This window comes from Lissotriton helveticus, chromosome 11 (assembly GCF_964261635.1).
Source record: "Lissotriton helveticus chromosome 11, aLisHel1.1, whole genome shotgun sequence".
NCBI classification, from domain to species: Eukaryota; Metazoa; Chordata; class Amphibia; order Caudata; family Salamandridae; genus Lissotriton; species Lissotriton helveticus.
Window position 1 is genome coordinate 497,012,109 of NC_136072.1, and position 19,733 is coordinate 497,031,841.

Genomic DNA, 19,733 nt, shown 5'->3' on the forward strand with positions numbered 1-19,733 from the left:
AAAAGAGGATAGATATATTCCAGGGAGAGTATGGGAGTCAAATCATGAAAGCAGAATGAGTCGATGGAGGTGTGCTGATATGTGGAATGGCATGTATCCTGTTAGAACGGTTGACGAAATGGTAGGAAGGAAATGTATTGAGAAAAAGAAACATGTTGTGCCAGAAAAAAGTGGATATGGAATGAGTGATACAGAGGATGAAGTGCTGGAAGACATATTAAATAAAAGACCCCCTCCGTATCAACAGGCTTCTGCAGTGGTAACACCGAATGCACCACCAATGGAGACTGGCATGATAGAGACCCCAAATCGATTCTACTAAAGAATTAGCTGAAAAGATAAAATAATTGACAAGAAATGTGGAAGCCGTAACTGTGCCAGTAACCATAGGTCCTGTAATACCAGCGTTTTAAAATCAGAAAATAGAGGAACATTCATTAACAATTCCTTTAAACTCCAGTATGCAGAAAGTTCGAGAAAAAATGTATCCTGACCTTAATGAAGCAAAAGATTCGGTTAGATCGACACGACCTACAAATTTGACAATAAATCAAATTCCAGTAGGAACAGAATCAGCAACGGAAACTCCAGAGAGGAGTGTGGATAGGATAGATTTAACTAAGACACCGTAGGTCTAACAGCAGAAGAGTTAAATGAGTGGGTTAAAACTTTGCAAAAGAAAGATACAGAACCGCAGCTTTTGAATGTAGTTAGATTAAAAATAGACATGGAAGAGCTGATTATTGGAACAACTGGCACAGATAGACTGAAAACATATCAGGATGATGAGTTAATGTTCATGTGCAAAAGTATTACTTGGAGGGCTAAGAATTTGCATGATGAATTGGAAGAAACAGCAATTGAGTTAGGGATGGATTTTGGAAAAGTTAAAGGATTGCAAAAACCCTACAGAGTAGATTTCAATGAGAAAGATATAGAACAGTTGAACACATCAGGACGATTAACCCAGATAAAAGAATTGATTGTATTACTGAGAAAATGGGGAGACATAGATCGATGGAGAAGTAAGTGGATGAAGAAAAAGGAGGGAACGACTGACAAAGAATCGTTCGCTTTCCCTGTGAAAGAAAAAGAACCAGTGGCAGTAGAATGTCCGATGAGAGAAATTCCGGGACGAGGTTATGTACATGTTCCATGGACCAGAAAAGATGTATTGTCATTTACGAATGATTTCCCTAGGTTAAGAGAAAAGCCTATAGAGTGGTACAGACAAGTAGAAAGGTTTGTAAAGGTTTCAAAGGTTTTGTGGGAAGATTTAGATGGATTGTTTGACATTGTTGTACATGCTGATTTATGGACGGAATGTAAAATTACAGTTGATTGGCCAAAGGAAGAATACCCTAGAGATGCAAAAACAGGAGCTCCAGGTCCGGAAGTAATGAGAAAATATGAACAGGTCTTAACATTTTTGAAAAATAAAATTCCTCCAAAAGAAGCAGATTGGGTAAAAATAGATAGAACAATTCAAAAAGCTAAATAATCAGTACAGGCTTATTATGAAAGGTTACTTTTAGTTTTCAAACAGTATAGTGGGTTTGAGACTTTGAGTGAAAAAGATATGAGTCATTTTGTATATAGATTTGTGTTTGGGCTGAGACCTGAGATAAGTGAAATGATTAAACAGCATATGTTATGTTGACAGTCTAGTACGGTAGATGAGGTATTAAGATATGCAAAATATTGTAATGATGACATTGCAGCTAGGCAACGTAAACTCAAAGAAAAAGCAATGTGGGCACAGCTGAAAGTTGCAGAACAACAAGAAGCTCAGATAATTAATCAGGCTAATGAAGCAGGACATACAAAAATTAAACCTAACATTGGCAAAATAAAAGGTCAAATGAATATAGAAGAAGCTAAAAAGAAATGGCCATGTTTTAATTGCGAAAAGATAGGGCATTGGAAGAACGAGTGTAAGTTACCTCCAAAAATTAATACCGAAAATAAATAATTGAATCCACAGGTGCAGAATGAAGTGAGTTACCAATCACTGCCACAGCAACAGGTAGTTACTCAGCAGAGTCAGGTGCCACAACCACCTCTCCCACAGAGTGTAAATCCTCAAAGGTACAGTGCAGAGATAGGATTCTACGGTGGAGCGCAGGTAAAGAAATTGAAAGAAGTAGAGGAGCTAGGAGATGTCTGTGGTAACATCATTGCTACAGACATTAAGGAGAATAGCAATGAGGCCGGGTGTGTAGTCGATGAATGTGGTTCTAGACTAGTAACAACAAAACCAAATGTCTTAAACCCTGTAACAGATGATTTAGCTGTGGTCACAGTAGATAACCCAGAAAGGCTGGCAAACCTAACGGGGATATCGATGTCACCCCATGAATCTTCAATTGCTAAATCTATGGATGGGACAAATGTAGATATTGGTACCTTTTTGTCTTGGAATATCGCCGGATTGGCTAGCAAGCTGGACTCCCAACTTTGGGTGGATTTTATAAGTGGTTTTAATATTTGTTGTTTTCAAGAGACCTGGGCTTGTGATCCATTATTTTGCTTAGGTTACTTGAATTACTATATACCTGCCACAAAAGGGGGAAGAGGGAGGCCAAAGGGTGGCCTAACTGTGTGGGTTAGACAGGGTTTGTTTATTGACATAAAAATCCTAGATAAGGGAAATTGTGATTTACAAGCCCTTAGAATCTCAGCTGTATATGGTGCTCCAATAGATTTATACAATGTCTATGTGAGAGGTGGTAAAGATGTCAATCCATCTACAATTGAGTTGTTGTCCGATGTTATGGAGGTTAATTCCCAGGGTAACTTAAAGATAGTTGCCGGGGACCTAAACAGAACCTTTGAACCCTTGACCTGTACAAATGCCCTTATCGAGTGCGAAGAGGACAATTTATGGGGAGTACCTTCCTTAAATTTACAACCTGTGAAGCGATGGACTAAAGAGATTCTCCTATTAAATGGAATATGTTTGGAATACGGTCTAAGAGCCCTCAATGGTAGGACACCCGGGGATAAGGAGGGCAGTTTTACCTTTGATAATGGTATTAATAGGAGCCGAATTGACTATATACTGTGTAGTCTCCAGCTGTGGAGTGGGGTTGTTGACATGGTAATCAGGCCCCGGGTTGAAAGTGATCACAACCCCCTATGTGTGTCACATAAGTGGTGGAATGTAGGTTCAAGAAATCGTAACGAGACACATAACGAAACTCCTCTGTTAAGTAACGATGAGCGAAGGTTAAAATGGCCCAAGGTGACAGCAAACGAAGTCACTATGACATACATAATTAATATGGTAGATTATGCTATTTCTGCGATTGAAGCAGTGGCCCTAGTAGCTCCTGGGGACAATGTTATCACAGATATCCACAATAAGTTATTCTCCGCCTTAAGACCATGTTTTTTTATAAAGCAAAGAAAAGGGAAGAAAACTAAAGAAGTGGGTAGGTGGTTCGATAACCATTGTAGAGCAGCACGTCTAGACTTGGGGCATGCGATAAGGAATAGGGATCTTGCAGCAGTAAGAAAGAACAGGAAATTGTATAAAGCAGCCATATATTGTGCAAAAAAGAAATGGGACGAAGACCACTGGGCCCAATTAAAAGAAGCCTCTGATAATAAAGACCCAATGTTATTTTGGAAAATTATTAAGTGGGGTAGTGGCGCGGGCCCTGCAAAACCCGACAATAATGTACCAGTGGAAGCCTGGGTTGACTATTTTGGGCCCCAGTACGCGGAAAGTAATAAGTCTGTGACAGCTGATGAAATAACTCCGGTCTACGCAACCGAAAATCTGTTTTCCCTTAGCGAAGTGGTAACTGCCATTAGTTCCGCGAAAAGCGGGAGGGCGCCAGGCCCGGACGGTATCCCCCCTGATATTTTTAAACACGATGTGGCCAGATGGGCGAGATACATCCTCCTTGTAGCAAACGCATTAGCAAAGGGGGCAGTGGTTCCAGATATCTGGAAATGTGCAACCATTATCCCCGTCCACAAGAAGGGCGACCGCTCATCGCCTGCTAATTACAGGCCTATAAGCTTAATAGCCACCGTGCAGAAGATAGTCGGGAGAATGGTAACCAACCAGCTGATGGACTGGGTAGAAGATAACAGTGCCCTCTCGCCATATCAGGCGGGATTTAGGCGTGCTACCAGTACCATCGACCAGGTCTTTCGCTTCATAATATTGCGGTGGAAGACCGTAGAGCTGGGGAGGGGCAGCCTGTATGTCGCGTTCGTTGATCTACGGGCTGCGTTCGATCTAGTCCCCAGGCACAAACTATGGTCGGTGCTCCAAAAGCTGGGGATTCCTGCAGAACTGCTAACCTTAATCATGCAACTGCACGAATCCAACTATGCCAGAGTCCAATGGGGAGGAAGTAGCGAGACAACGGTGGACTTTCCTGTTGAAAGGGGTGTTAGGCAGGGATGTTCCATGGCCCCTTTACTTTTCTCGTTATTCATTAACGGGATAGTCGAGAGAATGTTGAGGGCTAGTGTTGATGCCCCATCGTTAGCGAACACCAGGGTCCCGATCCTGATGTTCGCTGACGACACTCTTATTTTGTCAAAGACTCCTATGGGGCTACAACGTGCATTAGGCATCTTTGATGCTTTTTGCTTGGAGCATGGGCTAGAGGTAAATGTAGGAAAAACCAAACTAATGGCCTTCTCTGCTGGACGCAGAAGCGATCCTAAAATTACCCTAAATAACAGCAGGCTCGATATAGTCAAGGAATTTACATATTTGGGAGTGCAGATTGCAGGGGGGACAGGCTGGACGCATCACGTCAACAAAGCAGTCCTAAAGCACCAGCAGTTATCGGGGGCCCTAAGGGGGGAACACCGTAAATCAAAAACAAAACCTATAAAACCCGCTTTGGCGGTGTATGATGCGAAGGTTTTGGGTGCCACCCTATACGGCGCAGAACTATGGGCTTGGAATGGTCTGACGGCTCTTCAGACTTCCGAGAACAAGTTCATGCGTGGTATTACAGGACTCCCCCAGAGCACCCCCCTAACCCCATTGTTCCTGGAGCTTGGCAGACGCACGATTATCGACAGAGCTCGACTGCGTCCAGTCCTTTACTGGAGGCGCCTCTGGACGACTCCGGAAATAAGGCAGTACGCTGAGAGCTTTTTGTGGATAATCAGGGAAGACATCTTCCACAAAATAAAATGGTTAAAACACCTGAAGACCATGTTGGAAAATCTAGGGTTCTCAAATCTTTGGAACAACCCCGAGGGAGAAACCTTCCCAAGTAAAGAAGCTCTTAAAAATCAATATTGGGATTGGGTGGGTGGCAAGATGCTGAATGACAATAGGGCAGATTCTATGTCTGGCCGTTTCCTGGAGACCAAAATTTTACCTGTCTTGGAAAACTATTGGGACAATGTTACGGTACCAATGGACAGGAAACTTGTCTTCCAGCTGAGATCAGGATCTATCCCACTCAAGAAATTGACATCTGGCTGGCACAGACCCACCAATAGTCTATGTCCTGCCTGCGAAAATGCTGAGGAGAGCCTTGGCCATTTTCTCTTTTCATGCGAAGCCTACGCGAATCCAAGGAGGAAATGGCTCTCGCCGGTTTGTAAAAATTTGGGGACACGCGAAAGTTCAGTGGCTCTAAGAATCCTATGCACAACACAGCAGGATTCAATAGTTATGGGTGTCGCCAAATACATGGGTTGGGCGTGGGCGATAAGACGACGGTCCTTGGGGGGTCGTATGTAATGAGGTATTCCTTTTTTAGTTTTTATGTATTAGGCATTTTATTGTTTTATCTGTGATCTTGTATGAGCGTACTGTGTTTAATGGATTTCTTATTCTGTATTATGTATTTTGTATATATTCTGATTTCATGTGCTTTTATGAGAATTGTCTCGAATAAAGCTTATACAAACAAACAGAAATTGCGGCGCGCAGCTGCTGTTTCGCAGTATTGGCTACGACCGGATGGAAATGAATCGGATGAAAGCTTATGACAGTGCCTAGGAGAGGAAGAGGAGTGCGTGCTTGGCGCAACTCTAGAGGTAGATCAGTCAAGTCCCTTTGTGGATGGAAAGGGGAATTGTGTAAATGTTATTTTCCTTGTTGACTCTGGCGCTACCAGTTCTACTGCCAGATCAGTGGAAATCCCAAACCTTCCTCTCTCCGGAGAAAACCTCCAAGTTGTAGGTGTGGCAAACAGACAAATTAAAGCACCTCTCACACAACCAGTATAGGTGGAAATTGGTCCCTTTTAAGAAATGCATCACTTTGTGGTATGCGATAGCAGTCCTGTAAATTTACTGGGACGCGATATACTATGTAAGATGAATTTTGCCATATATTGTACCCCAGATGGCGTTGCTTTCCAGACATCGGATGACAATGTTTTATATAAAATGACAATGGCAGTCATTGACTCTGGAAGAGGTGAGACATTTCCTGTGTTTGATAAAGACAACATTCCCATTGAACTGAAAAAGACAATGAAGAATGAGGTGTGGGATTTTATAGGTGAAGATATAGGTTAAATGAAAGGAGTAAGTCCAGTAAAAATTACTAAAAAAGAAGACACAGTTTATCCGAATACTCCATCATACAAATTGACACCAGAAATTATTGCAGGAATAACACCAGTAATTGACAAAATGATTGAGCAAGGAATTTTAAAAGAGATAATGAGCAGTCCATGTAATTCACCTATAATGGGACTGAAAAAGCCTAATGGAACCTTCAGAATAGTACAAGACCTAAGAAAGGTGAATAAAATTGTTGTCTCCTGTTGTCAAATCGTGCCAAATCCTGCTGTGATTTTATATCAAATTCCACATGATGCGGAATGGTACACAGTCATTGATTTGTGCAATGCATTTGTTAGGACACAAATCGGAGCCCCGCAGCAGATTACGGTATAGTCCCGACCAAGAAACGACAAGACCCAGAACAACCCCCTCCCAGAACTACATTTCCCAGAGGGCATAGCAAGGAGCATGCGCGCGGATCGCGCCACCATAAAACAGACCAGGAAGTCAGCAGACGGCGTCGGATATTCTGAGTTCAAGTTGAGAGACCGCATTGCCGAGGCTTCAAGGAAGGTGAGCTTTGGATTCCGGTTAAGGGTTGTGGAAGCCGAGGGCGCTGTTGTCGAAAAGCGTCACTGTCACAAGACCGTCCCTGTTGTTATGAGTGTTTGTGACTCCGTCCCCCCTTTGAACCTTGCCAGTCCCCGCTCGAGGGTTATCGAGCGCTTGGGACTCCGTCCCCCCTTTTGAACCTTGCCAGTCTCCGCTCGAGGGTTATCGAGCACTTGGACTCCGTCCCCCCTTTGAACCTTGCCAGTCCCCGCTCGAGGGTTATTGAGCGCTTGGGACTCCGTCCCCCCATTGAACCTTGCCAGTCCCCGCTCGAGGGTTATCGAGCGCTTGGGACTCCGTCCACCCATTGAACCTTGCCAGTCCCCGCTCGAGGGTTATCGAGCGCTTGGGACTCCGCCCCCCTTTTGAACCTTGCCAGTCCCCGCTCGAGGGGTTATCGAGCGCTAGGGACTCCGTCCCCCTTTTTGAACCTTGCCAGTCCCGGCTCGAGGGTTATCGAGTGAGAGGGACCATGAACCTTCTTGTAAAGGCCATAACAGGTCGGCCAGTTCATCCCGTGGGTTGCCCTCCTTTGGAGAGTGTCGGGACCGACACAACTGCGGAGGACGACTTGAGGAGCACCAACCTCCTTGCTCTTACCTCGAGTGGCATTGTCGGCCACTGCTTAGCACGGTGTCCTCTATTGGTGAATGCCGGGACCGGCATTCGTGCAGAGGACGGTTGGACCTACCATCATTCCTCCTACACAGGGTGTCTATCCACCGTAACGTTTTGTATCCTGTTTACATCTGGCGGTACAGTGCGATAATAAAGAGCTGGTTAACATAACACGGCCGGTCTGTTCTCTATTGTGCGGTACAGACCAGTGCATTCAAGGGGGTGTTCGGGTTACCCAATCCCGAGGAATCAAAGGATTACAGCATTCTTCTCAATTCCATTACACCCTGATAGCGAGCAAATGTTTGCATTCAGGTTTGGAGAGCGTATTTTGGGATGGGGTCGTATTCCTAGGGGGTATACTGAAAGTCCTTCTATATTTAATCAGATCCTGAAGAAATCTCTAGGAAGTTTGAGAACGCCTGAGAAATCTGTATTGGTTCAATATATTGATGACCTATTGGTGACATCAAGTACCAAGGAAGCTTGCATTTCTGACACAATTGCACTGTTGAATCATTTGGCAGAAGGAGGACTTAAGGTGTCTCCATCAAAATTACAGTTTTGCCAACAAGAAGTACAGTATCTAGGTCATAAATTGAAAAGGTCATGAGAAAGGTGACAACGGAAAGAATAAGGATTATCAGAAGAATGAGACCCCCAACAACACAGAAAGAGGTGCGAATGTTCCTTGGAATGGTTGGTTATTACCGACAGTGGATATGTGGATTTTCTCTGATTGCCAAACCTTTACAGCGATTGACAAAAGGTGATGTGAAAGATCCAATTGTGTTGGATGAGAAGGAGATGGAAGCTTTTGAGCAATTGAGAAACAGTTTGTCTGAAGCTCCAGCCTGGGCATACCAGACTATAAGAAAGAATTTGAACTGTACTGCAGTGAAAGAGATGGGTGTGTGCTTTCAGTTCTAGTGCAAAGACATGGGAGAATGAGAAGGCTGGTAGCCTATTTTTCAGCTGTATTCGACCCAGTGGTAAAAGCCTTGCCTGGTTGTCTGAAAGCTATAGCTGTTACTTGTGTGAGTCTGGAACAGAGTGAAGGCATTGTGATGGGATATCCAGTGTATGTTCCACATTCAGTTGCGATCCTTTTGACCCAAACGAAAACGCAGTTTATGACCCACAGTCGATTGACCAGATATGAGAAAGTACTTCTGGGTGCACATAATGTAACGATTTTAAGATGTATAAATGTGAATCCTTCCACCTTACTGCCTGATGCGTTGAATGCAGAAGTCAAGGATGATGTTGATCATAATTGTTTCGATGTACTTGAATTCTGTACAAAGCCCGACCAGACATTAAAGATGAACCGCTAGAAGAATCAGATTATGTGATGTTCGTGGATGGATGATGTTTGAGAACAGACAAAGGAATTTTGAGTGCAGCGTATGCAGTATGTACAGTGGCAGCCATAATGGAAGCATCTTGTTTGAGAGGAATACGTTAAGCCCAAGTTGCTGAGCTGATTGCTCTGATTCGAGTTTGTAAACTGGGAAAGAATTTCCGAATTACTGTAATTACGGATAGCCAGTATGGGTTTGGAGTTGTGCATGCTTTTGGACAGATTTAGTCCCAGGGGGTATATATGACCTCTTCGGGATCTCAAATCAGGAATGGTGAGTTTGTGAAAATGTTGCTTGAGGCGATACAGCTGCCTAAAATGATTGCGGTTGTGAAGTGTGCAGCTCACAAGAATGGAGATTACTACATTACTGAAGGAAACAAATTTGCAGATGCAATAGCTCAATTTTGCGCAAGACATATGAGTTCAATGAATCGGAGAAGGGAAAAAGAATATGTTTTGTGTCCTTTAATGCTTACTAACGTAGTTGAAACTTGGGAAGAAGTGAAAGTTGCAGGAAGAAGCAAGTGATAAGGAAGAAGATACATGGATAAAAGCAGGTTGCAGGCAAAGAGAGGATGATGAGGTTTGGGTTTACAGGGATGAAAGATCAGTTATGCCTGATAGCATGATCTCTAGCATGGCACGGCTGTACCATGGACAGGCACACATTGGGAGAGATGCAATGATCAGACTTTTCAAACAGACTTGGTATAACCCCAAGTTTAGGATTATAGCGGAAAGCCTTTGTCAAAGATGTCTTGTATTTCAACAGTTAAATCCAGGGAGACAAACAGTTGTGAGTTTGGGAACAATAGTACGGGAGGGAGGTCCTTTTACCAGAATGCAACTTGGTTTCATAGAAATGCCACAATGTAACAGATTGAGGTATGTTTTGGTAATTGTTTGCTTGTTCTATTGTTGGATGGAAGCATATCAAACAAGAAGGAATGATGGAGTTACTGTAGCAAAATTTCTGCTGAGAGAGTTAATTCCTTGGTATGGTTTCCCAGTAACCATAGAAACAGACAGAGGAAGTAATTTCCAGAACGAGATCATACAATTGATACGTGAGGCACTGGACATTCAACAGAAGTTTCATTGAGCCTACAGACCAGAGGTTTCTGGGGTGGTTGAACAACTGAATGGGACAATCAAAAACAGACTGGAAAAAATGTGTTTGGCCACAGGATTGAAATGACCTGATGCTTTGCCACTTGTTTTAATGACCCTAAGGAGTGTGTCTGACAGAAGAACAGGTTAGAGTCCACATGAAATAATAATGGGACGAGCAATGAGACAAGCATTCGTACCTGTCAACAAACTGCTGACTATAACTGATGATCTTATTCTGGACTATTGAAAAGGATTGGCTGATGTGGTACATTCTGTGTTTCATCAGGTGGGAACAGATGCGAGTACTCTTGAAAAACACCCAGCTCACTATCTGAGTCCTGCAGATTGGGTACGCATCAAGGTACACAGAAGAAGAAATTGCCTGGTTCCACGCTGGGATAAGCCACGACAAGGGATCCTGGTCACCACCCCAGCAGTAAAGTGTGCAGGTGTGAAAAAGTGGATCCATACCAGCCATACCATCAAAGTTCTAGAACCTGAAGATCGACATGTGAGTCGACATCTGGAAGTAACAGACACTAATTCAGATTCTGATACAGAGAATGAGGCAAGCAGAATTCCAGATTCAGAAGCTCGACCTGTAAGTCGACATCTGGAGATATCAGATACCAGTTCAGCATCTGAAGCAGAGACTGAAATAATAAGTTTTCCAGATCTTGAAGATCGACCTGTAAGTCGATATTAAACCTGGGCGTAGTAGGCGTAGTGGGGCTACGCGAAGCTACGCGAAGTGGGCAAGAAACTACATCCACCTACGCACTTCGCGTAGCCCCACTACGCGCCACCCGCCTCCCTCCCGCCCTCCCTAAATACTACCCGCCTCCCTCCCGCCCTCCCTAAATACTTAAATAACACTTTTAAAAATAATTAAAACCACTTACCTTGTCTGCTGCGTCTCCGGGGCTCCCTCTCGTAAGCGCGCCGCCATCATGGATACTAATGCGCATGCGTGGCCGCCCGCGCATGCACATTTCTCGTGAGAAATGCGCGGGCGGCCGCGCATGCGAATTAGTGTCCAAGATGGCGGCGCGCTTACGAGAGGGAGCCCCGGAGACGCAGCAGACAAGGTAAGTGTTTTAATTCTTTTTAAAAGTGTTATTTAAGTATTTAGGGAGGGCGGGAGGGAGGCAGGTGGCAGGCAACTTCGTTACGCCCACGGAGTGGGCGTAGTGTTGCCTACTTCGCAAATGGCGAAGTAGGCAACACTACGCCCACTCCGTGGGCGTAGCAAAGTACTACGCCCAGGGTTAGTCGATATCTGGAAATATCGAACACCAGTTCAGCACCTGAGGCAGAACAAATTGAGACTGGTGAAAGACAAATTGAGAACTCCGCAGACCCAACAGAGAATTCTGGGAGACAGATTATTGATACTGAAACTGGTGAAAAATAAATAATTCACAGTGGAGATGAACAGCCGAGTACAAGCTTTGGTGAAACTACTCCTGAAAGAACTGAAATAACAAAAGTGGAGAACATTTCAGACGGAGAATCTGAGATCATAAATTTCAACATAAAAGGAAGTGAAATAAGGTCTGAAACAGAATCAGAGGAGAGTGATGGAGAAATAGGACAAATGAGAAGTCCAAGAAAGAGAACTTGGAAAGTGGAACGTGAAATAACAGGGGCTGGAAATAAAAGTCCAAGGAAAGGAGATAATTGGCCCAAAGAAACTAAAGGACTGAAATTCAAAATAATAAATGTGAATAAAAGCAAGGAGGAACAAGTGAATGAGATAACAAGTCAAGAAGGAGAATCAAAAGAGAATGAAGGACAATTGCAAAGGCCAAAAAGAGTAAAAAGACCAAGGGCCCGATGTAGGTAAATGTCATTTACCGATTCTTAAATAACGAATTTTACCGATTCAGTATTCAAAAATCGGTAAAAGAGATGTAGGGAAAAAATCAGTATTTTTTTCCGAATCGGTAAAATTCGGTATCGGACTTTCGGAAATTACCGAATCGGTATTTACTGAATCAGTATTTACCGAAACGGTATTTCCCATTCATCCCTATAGGAATGAATGGGAAATACCGATTCGGTAAATACCGATTCGGTAAATTCCGAATCGGAAAGGAAGCAAAAGTGAAACTTAAGACAACAGCCAATCAGGTGCAACCACCCTCCCCCTCCCTACCAGGAAGTGGCTACACAGGCAGCTGCAACTAATTAGAAGGTTCTGGAGAGGCAGTTGGAGCAGAGAGACTGGGAGCAGCAGCAGACAGAGTTTGTGCAGTTTAAAACCTTAAACTTGGCAACCAGCAAAGACACAGAGCAGACAGAAAGAAAAAGAAAGCTGAAATTTAGCAGCGTGGAGCTCCAGGTCCTTGTGGAGGAGGTGGTAAAGGTGCACCACAAACATTTTGGAAGGCAGTCCCTCTCTGTGGCTGAATCTGCAAAAAGGAAGATTTGGCTTGATATCCTCGACAAAGTCAATGCTGTGGGAGTGACCACCAGAGTCACAGAAGATTTAAAAAAGAGGTTTTATGACCTGAGGAGCCTCACAAAAAAAATTAGCAGACCACCACAAACAGGCCTTGCAAACAGGTGGAGGAAAGAACACAGCACCCCCCCCCCCCTCACTGACCTGGAGGAGATGGTGGCCACAACCTTGGAGCCTGAAAGCGTCTGCGGACTGGGAGAAGTGGACAGCTCGGCCAAAGCTGCAAGTAGAAAAGGTAAGATGCATGCACAGCAATCCCCCTCACACCCTCATCCTTCCTTCACCCCTTGAAGCTAAGTTACCCCAGTCCCAGTGTGTCTGCGCCAAACAGTAGCAATGCATCATGGTACATGTAGTCAGTTAATGAAAGACCATGTCATACAGCATAGTAACCACCAAGTTAGGCAAATGATTGCAGACATAATGAAGGGCAAGCAACATGTAAAAAGTGCCATTTCAAAAGTTTTTATTGTAGTGGCTGTGAGACATTTGCGCCTAGCTGATATACGCTCATATGTCCACAGGTCACACATCCAGAAGGCAGTCACAGGAGGCAGGAGGCACGGCACCCGAGAGGGATGAAAGTCATGAGCCAGGTCCCAGTGCATCACAGGACACAGGTGTACCGAGTGGGCAGCCACCTTCCCAAGAACCTTACATCACTGAAGAAATGCAGGCATCCCCAAGACGTTCACAGTTCCCACTATTATTGTCGTCACCAGAAATGCCAGCATCACTGGATATTGAAACACCTGCAGCTCAACCTAGCAGGAGGCATGTCATTCCCCCACTGATGGAAATGGAGACAGTTGCTGGTGAAATGGTGGGTGAATACCCACACACCTTGCCTGGAGCTGACATCTCTGCTACACTGCAGCCCAGCGCAGAGCCTGTCCCTAGTACCACAAGACGCCGCACCGTACAAGGAAGGAGTGTAGGTGCACGTGGGGAGGGGTCCACTGTCTTCCAAGGCCTGAAGGGATCCATGGTAAAGATTCAGAGGATGCAGGGTAAGGGCATCATGTCCTGTCAACGACAAATGCGCAACCTCAATATCAATATGAAAGAAATTGGAAAGGGCATCAGGGAACTGGTGGAAGTAAACAAGAACATGGCTACAGGGATACATGATATGACACAATCCATGCAGCAACTGTGCACAAAACTGGACTCAGAAATATCATCAAGGCGCAGGGAGAAGCAGCGTCCACAGAGAACTGACAAAGCAATTCACCGCCTGGCCACAGCCACATCCCTGCTATGCAGGCGTAGCATGAACAGTCAGGAGGTCTTGACTCAAAAACAGCAATCACCTGACAAGGGGCATAGCCGGAATGACCGGTGCGCTATAGGCTCTAATTAATGCTCAAACAGCACAAACTGCTGCTATTGAAGTGCCTGAGAGTGAAGGAAGCACCAGTAGGAGCAGCATGGCAAGCCCCCTTGTTGTAGAGACAAGGAGGAGCAGCAGGCGACAAGGTGAGGCTACAGGCCAAACGCCCAGTGATCAGAGTGAGCCACATACATCTGGCAGTGCGAAGCGTGGACGCAAATGAACAGTTAATAGTATGGGCTACTGACATTGGACATACAATTTAGAAATTTTAAAGTTTGTGTTGCACATTTGTGCCTTTGAAACCTGCGTAGTGACAATATACAACTACGGTGGGTGCATTCAACACCTGTCTGTGTGTGTTTACTCACTGTGAGCATTGCAGTGAAATGCTTTCTGGTGCACTTTTGTTCTTTAACATACCGAGATATATACAAAATGAAACAAATTTTCGTGCATTCAACATAGGTCTCAGTCTCATTACTTACTCAGAAATAGTTGCGTGTGATATCCTCACGTCTGTATCTGCCATCACTTGGTGTTGACACTCCAGCAGGTTGTGTTTCAGGCACAGCAACCTTGTCGTCATGATCCTCAAAGTCTGACAACTCCACCTCTGTGCCCTTTTTCACAGCAAGGTTATGCAACATGGCACAGGCAGCAATGATTTTACAGCAGGTGATGGGGGTATACTGCCGGGCACCTCCACTCTTATGCAGGCACCTGAACCTGCTCTTCCATATACCAAAGGTACGCTCCACAATATTTCTTGTGCTCTTGTGGGCCCTGTTATATCTTCTTTGACTGGGTGTTGAGGGGTTGAGGTAGGGGGTGAGTATGAAGGAGCGGAGGGCATATGCACTGTCTCCTAAAAGGAAATGGGAGTACATTACTCACATGCATACATGTACATCTTTCTGCAATAGGTGTTAATGGGGTCGTACACTGTGTCTTACCTAGCAGGTATCCTTCACCAAATTCCCCTGCTGTCAGCCGTGCATATATACCGCTGTTTTGAAATATGAGGAGTCGTGGGTACTCCCAGGAAATTTTGCCAGACGGTCAGTGGTGGTGCACTTGGCATTGCAAATCACCTGCACATTGATGGTGTGGGTGGACTTTCTATTCCTATATATGTATTCTGTGGCAGCAGGGGGACAAATGGGAATGTGTGTGCCATCAATGCAGCCAATGATGTTGGGGAAACGCGCCATCTGATAAGTCTGATTTTGTTTGGAGCAGTTCAGCATGGGTTGCAGGGAATGATATATAATGGTCCATCCTCTGTAACATGGCATCTATGAATTTGTGGAAAAAGCGTGACAGGCTGCTCTGGGTCACCCCACCTACCGCAGCAACCACACTCTGGTAGCTCCCAGACGCAAGCAGGTGTAGGCTGCACAGCACCTGCACGTGGGGTGGAATGGCGTGTGCCCTTGGGGTAGTGTGCTCCAACAGTGGTTGGAGGTCCCTGATGAGGTCCAAGATGGTGTCTGGGTCCAACCTGTCCCTCTGGAGTATCTCTGCCTCTGTGAGCATGAACAAGGTGATCCTCTGTCTGTTGACCTGCTCCTGTCTCTCCCATTCCCTCTCTCCTTCCTCCTGTAGCCGTAGCCGTCTCGCAATGACATAGAATGCCGCCATTGTGAAAAAAAAAATGCATTTTGGGTCCTTTTTTATAGGCTGTACCTTGTTACCACCTGATTTCAATCCATGGTAAATACTGACTGTTAAATACCGAATTTCAAGCAAATTCAGTATTTAAGAGCTTCCCTACATCTCAAAATTCAATTTTACCACTTCTTATTTACCGATTCGGTAAATTTACAGATTCGGTAACTTTACCGATTCGGTAAATTTACCGAATCTGACGATTTTCACTCTCCTACATCCCAAATGCTCAATACCGGTCGGAAACGGCCGAAAATCGGTATTTTCGGCCGTTACCGACCGGTATTGGGCTACCTACATCTGGCCCCATATCTGAAATACAAATCACCTGATTGGCCTTATTCTGCACGCAGTCAAGATAACCAAGGTGAAAAGTGTGAGTAAAAGAAAAAAGGTGAACTATATTCATATTGAAAAGAATGGAGAAAATAAGGTAAATACATTTGGTCAAAAGACAAAAGCTGGGAAAAATCCAAATAAAATTAAAGGACTGAATAAAAGCTAAAAGAGCTGTTGGCTCAAAGTACATACTTCTAAGTGTGAAAAGAGACATTCTTTTGTAATATAAATATATAGTTCTAAGTCCAAGTAGTTATAATGGCTGAAAATGAAGATAGAAGATCTAGGTGTAGATTTTTGCGCAAATGGTGGAGAATGTGGTTATAATGTACCGGTTTATTAATGCTTACTTGGTTTATTTTAGCAATAACTGTTCCATTTAGACCAAATTCAGAAAATGCATCCGAAATGAATAATAACACAAATAGCAATAAGGCACATAACACAAAGAATGATGTAACATTGGTAGATAATACTGAACTTCATAGAGATAGGTAAATTAATGATTTTTCAAAGAATGTTTTTACGAGGCTCCTTTATGAAAATGTTGAAACAATGGACGTACGTGATTATTATGTATGCATGCAATTACCTGCATCTGTGTCAGAAGGTGTAACATATCATCACCTTCCTTTGGCGTATAGAATAACTTGTAGTGTACTAGCTAGTTTATTTTATAGAACAAGCAAATTAGAATACTAATATTCTGATGTAGATGATGTTTTTGATAAAGTTTCTATAGTACATGGACTAAACAAAGTGAAACCTGGTAACGTTTTGGGAGAATTTTTCTTAGAAACAAAAAAATTACCTTTAGAATATGCTTTGAGACACAATCTTACCTGTAAATTGAGAAAAGAAGAAAAGGTATTTTTAGACATGGTAGAAGACAGAAGGATTAAATATTAAAGAAAGGCAATTGGATACAAAATGAAAACGCCACCGTGGGGTTTTGATGACGGGAATTATGAAAAGAGTGATACTAAAATAGTAATAGGATTAGACTTGCCACAGCAAGGAAAACTGTGTATTCGTAGAGATAACACTATGTATGACAATTATTATGTGGGTGCCAGTGAATGCAAAGATACATATAGAATTATGGGGGATGGGGATTCAAAGGAGGAAAACATCCAGTGTTTCCAGGGATCTATTTTATATGTGGGAACAAGGCTTATTACAGGTTGCTGGACCACTGGTACGGAACAGGCTATCTAGGACTGGTCTTTCCAAAGATATTTCATGTACATAGAGGAACTAAAGGAACTCATGAATAGGTAAGCCACTAACACGTAGACAAAGACAAAGTTTTGCAGAGATATTGGGTGATATTTTTGAAGCACTGATACCAGCACTGGGTATATAATTTAATGCAAATAAAATTCGTAAATTGTCAACGATAGTAGATAGTTTGTCAACAAATACTGCAGGAGGTTTCTTAATGGTAAATACCAAAAGGGTTGCCATGAGAGCTATGGTGATGCAAAATCTACTTGCTCTTGACATTCTTTTGGCAAAAGAAGGAGGAGTCTGTGGAGTATTGAAAGTGCAACATTGTTGTACATATATTCCCGATAAAAGTCAAAATATCCAAAGATATATTAACAATATTACTGAGTTACATAAAGAAATTGCTCCACTGGAGGTTGATGGTGTTCTGGAGAAACCTGGTAAAAGTTTTTCCACTATGGAGAAATGGTTTGCAGAAATAGGTAGTTCATTAATAGGGAAAATACTAATACCTGTAACAATAGTAATATTAATGACATTAATGATAAGATTAGCTTGTGTATGGGGGGCGCTAGGTGGCGCACTAGCGGATAGAAGCCTTCCTCTGAGGCTCCCGCAGTCCGGCGACATTGATCCGTTCTAATATCCTCAATGGGCGCTTATAAGTGCTGTAGCTGCGGGCAGAGATACAACAGGGTGCCCGGATACTGAGAGCTGACTTTGAGTGTAATCGGAGCGCAACGGTGTTGCTGGGACGCTCCGGAAGATTCAGCGGACTGCATGCACGGAGGTCGCGGTGAGCAGGTCCGGCTGCAGTAGCCAGGCAAGCCCGGGGTGGTACGTGCGGCCTTAGGCCCCGAGATCGGGCGCCCTGCGAGGCGCGCCATTGCTCTTTAAAATTGTGAAACGGCCCCCTCCTCGTTGCGGACTGTGCACCGATCGGCTGGCCCGGCTGCGGGTGTCCGAGTGAGCCGTTGCGGATAGGGGCTTCTGGAGGACCGTGTGGTGTGGACTCTGGGACTGTACTTGCCCGACTGGATTACCGGAGACTGACGTCTCTCATTGGCCCCACGAGTGCGGTCCGCGACCTGCTGGGTTCCCGCGCGAGGGGTGAGTGAACCACTGGAACGCCTGAGGGGGCTTGGAAGGAGCCTCCAATAGTGAAGTGGCGACGCACCATCGGGGGATTGTGTGTGTTGGTGCGGCCTCAGCACATGCTGGTGCAATTAACCCAAGACTGCATTGGAGTGCACCGGTCTCCTCTCAGGGTTCCCTACCAGTGACACAGAGTGACTGCCTGTAATATTTGGCGGGACGCGCCTGGAGTTAAGTGGAGGAACCAAAAAAAAAAATTTTTTATTTTTTTTATTTTTTTGCGGCACTGCATGGAGATATAGCAAAAGCGAAGAGCCGCATTCTGTGAGGGACACGCGGCGGAGAGTATTAGACTAGAAGTGTTGAGCTACGATCTACTCCATACTACTGAGGGCAGATGATTGTGGATCTGGCCTGCTAAATTTGAGGACTCGGAGAGGGCGCTGACGCCGTTTTGGTGCTGGAGGCGATGGGATACACCCGGGCCCATTTCTTCACTCAGAAAACAGTATAGTCCTTTGCTGATTGAATATCGCGCACAGGGGACTGTGCTGCAGCTGCGGCTCCGGGACACATGGGACAGAGGCTCGGGGGCCAGGGGACGCACTCTGCCACTGATACATCTCGCTGCTAGTGGGTCTTCTTGCCTCCTGAATCTCTCTGTGCATTATACCAACTTCGGACTGCTGACTGCGGCCTTGCTGGGCGATCGGATATACGGTGGGGTGAGCTGCACTGCCACGACGTGAGGATGGGACGGCCGGACCCGAGACAGCCGAAGCTCACCTATGACTCTACCAAGAAGACGAACCAAAATGAAGGGGCCCGAAACAACCCGGCTGGAACGAGTGAAGCAGCGGGTGCATCATCAGATGCGGCAACGAATCTGCAAGAAGTGTTACGCAAGATGCGTCAAGGATTTGCGAAAATCGCTGACAAAGTCGATAGAATATCCTCACGCATGGATGCAGTGGTTCATAAATTGGACGCCCACGAAGACCGACTGAAGGAAGCGGAACAACGGATTTCAGATTCGGAGGATACTACTACGAGACACACCGCGCAGCTCTCCAGAATGGACAACCTGCTGCGGATTATCGCGTCCAAGAACGAGGATTTGGAAGCGAGGAGTATACGTAATAACGTTCGTATAGTGGGTATTCCGGAGACGACGAATATGGGCAAAATGGAGGAATACGTCGAGAAGATGCTGATTGCAGCGATTGGCACGGAAGTTTTTTCTCCACACTTTATAGTGGAGAGAGCGCATCGCTACTTAGCCCCGAAACCGAAACCAGGGGCACCTCCTAGACCAATCATCGCTCGGCTATTGAATTATAGGGACAGAGATGCGGCATTGCGTGCGGCTCGCAATACGAAGACACTGA

The 19,733-nt window shown here is 44.7% G+C and overlaps 1 protein-coding gene and 1 long non-coding RNA gene across 3 annotated transcripts in view; both read left to right on the plus strand.

Moving 5' to 3' along the window:
* The window catches only part of LOC144791436 (uncharacterized), a 269,139-nt gene that overhangs the window by 39,198 nt on the left and 210,208 nt on the right, over nt 1-19,733 (plus strand). The window lies entirely within an intron of this gene.
* Nucleotides 12,732-14,407, plus strand: LOC144792934 (uncharacterized). The gene is made up of 2 exons (XM_078668138.1): nt 12,732-12,912; nt 13,202-14,407. The coding sequence occupies exons 1-2, from the start codon at nt 12,831-12,833 to the stop codon at nt 14,038-14,040; spliced, it is 921 nt and encodes a 306-aa protein (XP_078524264.1). The 5' UTR covers nt 12,732-12,830; the 3' UTR covers nt 14,041-14,407.

Bases quoted from the DNA above. Each gene is read 5' to 3' on its own strand.
- LOC144792934 (XM_078668138.1), top strand. From the start codon at position 12,831: ATGGTGGCCACAACCTTGGAGCCTGAAAGCGTCTGCGGACTGGGAGAA. The intron at 12,913-13,201 runs GTAAGATGCATG...ATATGTCCACAG, and splicing joins CAAAGCTGCAAGTAGAAAAG to GTCACACATCCAGAAGGCAG.